This window comes from Myotis davidii, unplaced genomic scaffold (assembly GCF_000327345.1).
Source record: "Myotis davidii unplaced genomic scaffold, ASM32734v1 scaffold233, whole genome shotgun sequence".
Classification (NCBI taxonomy): Eukaryota; Metazoa; Chordata; class Mammalia; order Chiroptera; family Vespertilionidae; genus Myotis; species Myotis davidii.
The window spans coordinates 1543995-1549464 of NW_006285917.1; the positions used below are offsets into that span (position 1 = coordinate 1543995).

The window sequence follows — 5470 nt, forward strand, 5'->3', positions numbered from 1 at the left end:
ATGTGGAATGAAGTGGGCGGGCATCGGGAGGCCACTATGGCACGGGGCAAGCACTATGGGCAGTCTATCTGAAGTGTACCTGGCGTATAAGACGACCCCCCACTTGGAGGCATATTTTTCAGGGCCAAAAAATCGTCTTATACGCCGGCAAATACGGTAAGTGGATCCAACAGGACCAGATGAATTGGGGTAGCTTCTGACCTGAGGGGTAGGTGGCTCCTCTCTTGAGGAGGGCAGATTGTGCAGGGATCTAGTCTTGTAGGCCATCAGCAGTCTGCCTGAACTGCTCTGTGGTGTGGGGAGTGGGTTTTAGAGTCCCGTGTTAGTGTGTTTCATCGTTGGCGGGTGTGGATTTAGGGGGTCTGTACACCTCTGGCTTTTATGCTGAACCCGCCCCACCCCCGCCTCCAGTTCTCTTTGGAGAGGAAGGGAGGATGGGCTTGAGTGGCCGGGCTTTGGGAATCCCGAGCTGAGGAGGGGACCAAGTCCCTGTATTTCCTCTCTGAAGGGGTGCTGAAGACAGGCTTCCTTGTAGGTGCGGGCGACATAGTTCCTTTCCCCTTCAGGTGCTCTTTGGTGGGGTGAGAGGCCAGTGTCCCAAGGCTTCCAGGAGTATGTGAAGGAGGTCCCCAGGGCATGTGTATTCTTCAGGGCTGCAAGGTGGGAAGGTAGAATAAAGGTCTTAAGGGGCAGTTTGGCTAATTAAAAAGGGATTAAGGAATCCCAGGTGGTGCTGAAGGTGGGGAAAGAGGGAATGGGGTTGAGTCATAGTTCTGTTATTACCATGACAACTGATAAATAAATCCTCCCAGATTGGGGGTTGCCGCCCCATCATGCCCAGGCAGGACCATTGTGGACTGAAGAGCCCCAAAAGCCCTTCATTCATCTCCCCTCTCCACACCTCTGCTCCAGCTTCAAAGAGCCACGAGGGGCTGGGAACCGGAAAACTTGCCTTCCTAGCTTTGTTCTGCTGCTCCTCTCCCTCACATTGAATGAAGGAGTAGAGCTGTCCTCCTGAGTTCTGGCTCCCCTCAGCACCTCCCTGACCCCAGCTACGAACAGCTTTGTTTGAAGTCAAGTAAAACAAAAACCTTGAGAAATTATTTCAGTTCCATCCCAGACGGAATTGGCTTCTGAGCTTCCCTCCCCTCCCCCAAACACCTAGAGCTGGCACCTTACCTGTCCCCATTGGGCCCTCTATGAAAGTGGTCAGGTCTCCTCTGAGCCTCGTCCTCACTTCGCCTTTTCTCTTGTTCAGGGGCCCTGGGTGTACCTTTCCCAGCAGGTCTATCCAGGGAAGTGATGATGTACTAGTAGCCTAGTGTGGCTCCCAGCGCTCAGCCATCTGGATTGCTGTGCTGCTCTCTCTCCTGCAAAACAGGGCTCAGTAGGCAGGCAGGTGCAGCATTAGGAAACTGGTCCCCAGATGGCCTTGGGACCCGGTTTCCAGGGCGGTGTCAGCCTGCCTCCTTACCTTCCCCCCGACTCTTCCCCACAGCTGCTGGAGTACTTGGGCAAGGGCAAGAGCATCGTTGATGTAGGGCTGGCCCAGGCCCGGCACCCACTGAGCACTCGGAGCCACTACTTCGAGGTGGAGATCGTAGACCCTGGAGAGAAGTGCTACATCGCCTTGGGGCTGGCCCGGAAGGTGGGCACTAGTGCTGCTTTTGCCTGTGGAGCTGCTCAGCTCGGGCTTTTGGGATGGGTCTGGGGGATCTTGGGAAATCTAGGGGCCAGGTCTTAACCTGGGACAGAGCCTGGTTGTGTGTGTCTGCTGTGTAAGGGTACAGACCCCAGGTGACCTAGGACCTGAGAGTGTTGTGACTGTATCACACACACTGAGCCCTGGGTGTGGGGTGGGCACAGCTTGCAGCCCAGGCCAGGAAAGCCAAGAACCCCTCTTACCTTCTCTGCTTCCCCTGCAACCTCAAGCTCTTGAAGGGGTGAGGCTGCAGGGGTGGTGAGCAGCCGTCTGGGTTGTAGCCTATTCCAGAAGACGGGAGGTTCAGACGCTACTCCCTCCTGTCCTTTTTTGTGCATTGTACCACAGGTTTTCTTTTTTCTGCAGGATTATCCCAAGAACAGGCACCCTGGCTGGAGCAGAGGGTCTGTGGCTTACCATGCAGGTGAGCAGGGGCTGCCCTGGGGAAGCTGGGGTTGTGGGAGATGTAGAGACTCGGGGACATCCATTTTCCTGACCCCTCACAGTGGCCTCTCCTCCAGCATCTGGCTGGAGAGCTTTTCCCTGCCGTCATCTGCTTTCCTTCCAAAGCTGCTTTCTCCTCATCTGTTTTTCCTCCAAGCCCTCCAAGCCCGGGGAGCAGAGCAAGGGCGGGGATCTGGGCCCAAACTGGACATTCCAGGCCTCTGAGTTGGCTCCCTCTGTGCCCTTCCTGCAGATTCTGCATTTTCTTTTTTTGGTCAGCTTGACTTCCTTTGGGCCTTTCTTTAGAAAGAACAAACCGTGAGTTCCTGGTCCCACCTCCCCCATCCCTGGCTCCCCTCCCCTCTCTGACCAGCTCCCTGAGGACTCTCCACCGTGGCTCTTGAAGTGGGCCCTCATTGTCTCTCTCTATATATTTTTTTAATATATTTTTATTGATTTCAGAGAGGAAGGGAGAGGGATGGAGAGAGAAACATCAATGACGAGAGAGAATCATTACAAACCCCCTACTGGGGATCAAGCTCGCAACTTGGGCACGTGTCCTGACTGGGAATTGAACCTTGACCTCCTGGTTCATAGGTCAGCGCTCAACCCTGAGCTGCACCAGCTGGACTCTTCCTATTTTTTAATTTGGAGCCCTCTTCCCGCTTCTGTCTCTACGTCTTTGTTTCACCTGTCTTCTCCCTTCCTCTGGGCCAGAGAGATGGGGTAGGGAAACGTCAACTTCAAGCAGGGGCTGCTTGGGCGGCGGGGAGGGTGTAGACCAGGGGTGGGCAAACTTTTTGACTCGAGGGCCACAATAGGTTCTTAAACTGGACCGGAGGGCCGGAACAAAATCATGGATGGAGTGTTTGTGTGAACTAATATAAATTCAAAGTAAACATCATTACATAAAAGGGTACGGTCTTTTTTTTTTTAATTTTATTCATTTCAAACGGGCCGGATACGGCCCGTGGGCCGTAGTTTGCCCACGGCTGGTGTAGAGTGTCAGCCCCTCCTTCACTGTATGCTCTCTCCCCTCCCAACAGATGATGGGAAGATCTTCCATGGCAGCGGTGTGGGGGACCCCTTTGGGCCACGCTGTTACAAAGGGGACATTATGGGCTGTGGGATCATGTTCCCGCGGGACTACATTCTGGACAGTGAGGGTGAGTGGGGTGGGGCCAACCAGGCTGGTCAGGTGGAGGGTGGGGGCAGTACTCCAGGAGCTCAGGTTTTCTGGTCTTCTAGGTGACAGTGATGACAGTTGTGACACAGTGATTCTGTCCCCGACTGCCCGAGCCGTCCGGAATGTCCGGAATGTTATGTACCTGCACCAGGAAGGGGAAGAGGAAGAGGAGGAAGAAGAAGAGGAAGAAGATGGGGAAGAGATAGAGCAGGAGCATGAGGGGAAGAAGGTGGTGGTGAGTGTGGAGGGTTTGGGGTTGGACTAGGGTTCTTAGGCCTGGGCAAGGGCTGGTATTGTTGGGAATAGAAAGTGGACCCAGGGTAGGGAAGAGGGAAGGCCTGGCCTTGCTGTGGGTCTGTTCATGTTCTGAGGCATTGGTAGTGCCAAGTTGCCAAGAGACTTGGTTTCCAGCCTTAGGGCGCCCTCTTGTGGTCACTTCGTGCATCACCCCAAGTCTCTCCGCCAGCGATGCTGGGATTTGGGAGTGAGTGGGGTTCAGTCCTGTGTAGCTAGCTGGTACATCCTCAGAGAAGAGGCCAGAGCTGCCTGCTCCATTCTTCTCCCCACCCCTCCCTCAGGTGTTCTTTACTCGGAATGGCAAGATCATTGGGAAGAAGGATGCTGTGGTACCCTCTGGGGGCTTCTTCCCCACCATCGGAATGCTGAGCTGTGGCGAGAAAGTCAAAGTGGACCTGCACCCCTTGAGTGGCTAGGGATTTTCTCACACACTGGCCCCTTCTCTCTCTCCTGCCCCTTTACAGGACCGGGTACCGAGTTCCTGACTTCCCTGAGGATTTCTTTACCTGAGGCCCCAAGGGTCTAGTCACTCTGCCCCTACTAGGTTAGGCCCCTGCCAAGCCCATATTTCTGACCCAGTGCCACCCCTATCATCAGTCCCTGGGCCCTAGTCCCTGGTTGGACAGGGGCAGACCCAAATATAGTGTTCTATCGGTGGGTCCCACTCGCTTTGGTCAGGGGTTCCATGTCCCACTGTCCCCACTGGCCCATGTGGGTGGAGAGGAGTGAGCACCCTGCCTCAGCGGCTGGTTGGGCCTGAGGCTCTGCAGAGGGTGGAGCAGACAGCCCCTCCCCTATTTCCCACAGTATTTCTTTTTTCATTTCTTCTTTTTTGTTCCCTGTCCTCATCATGGGAATCAGTTGCTGCTATCACCCCCCTGGCTGGGCCGGGGGCCCTCTCTCCTTCCACTCACTGCTGTCCCTAGAGTCTCTGTCCTTTCTCCTGAGAACCGCTTTCTCCCTCACCACCTGTTCAGACACCAGAGTTCCACAGAGAATCAGTGTCCGGCTCCCCCAGCTGGACACACATAAATGGTGTTTAATGGTGTGAGAGGGGCTGGCAGGTGGGGGCAGAGACTGAGGCCTTGGTGCCATCCTTCGTCTACCAGTGGCCCCCTTGTGTCTAGTTCCCTGGGGTGCAGGCTGAGCATGTCTCTCCTGTGGTAGAGAGGCGGACTCCAGTGCCCTCCCGGGGGTCCCCGAGGGTAGCTGGACTCCTCTCCCCTTCCTCCCCTGCTTGCTGCCTGTGCCAGTTGTCCGTTTTGCTTCAGTGTTTGATTCTAGCACTTATGCGTGTCTTCCCCCACCAAGACCTCGTCTCTTAGCCCCTTGACCTCTGACCCCCTCTCCATACAGTGACTTCTCCTGGGAGGAAGCGGGAGCAGAAGCTGTTGGCCTTGGTTTGCACAGAGCGGATAGGGCTTTGGGGAAAGCGGGGGGTAGCTGTTGTGCTGCTGGGGCTGCCCCGTGGGCCCTCCCTTCAGTCCCTGCACTATGATGTATGAAATGTATGTACAGACAGAGATGTTTATACAACCAATAAAGATGGAGTTTCCATATTTATCAGCATGGCCAGGACACAGGAGTCCTTTCTAGTTCGTAGGGCTGGGGACAGGGCTGAGGTGGGGGCAGCCGAGGGCAGCTTGCTCACTGGGACATGTGGACCAGTGTGAGGCCCAGGATGGGGCTGCGTGTGCTCCATGGACCTGGCTCTGAAGATGGGATGCCCCCTGCACAGGTACGCCCCTGGAAGACATGGACTTTGCCCTTCCTGTGAATAGGCACGACTTCAAGTGAACATTATAGAAATTCTTTATTATTAGACAAAAATAGACTCTTTC

At 55.0% G+C, this 5470-nt stretch overlaps 1 protein-coding gene across 1 annotated transcript in view; it reads left to right on the forward strand.

Annotated features, from left to right (window-relative positions):
- The window catches only part of SPRYD3 (SPRY domain containing 3), a 15448-nt gene extending 10248 nt beyond the window's left edge, over positions 1 to 5200 (forward strand). Inside the window, exons 7-11 of the mRNA XM_006757025.2 lie at positions 1499 to 1648; positions 2069 to 2126; positions 3193 to 3312; positions 3395 to 3567; positions 3911 to 5200. Of these exons, the coding sequence (XP_006757088.1) occupies positions 1499 to 1648; positions 2069 to 2126; positions 3193 to 3312; positions 3395 to 3567; positions 3911 to 4045 (636 nt within the window). The 3' untranslated portion in view covers positions 4046 to 5200. The remainder of the gene's footprint in view (positions 1 to 1498; positions 1649 to 2068; positions 2127 to 3192; positions 3313 to 3394; positions 3568 to 3910) is intronic.
- The last annotated feature ends 270 nt before the right edge of the window (positions 5201 to 5470 follow it).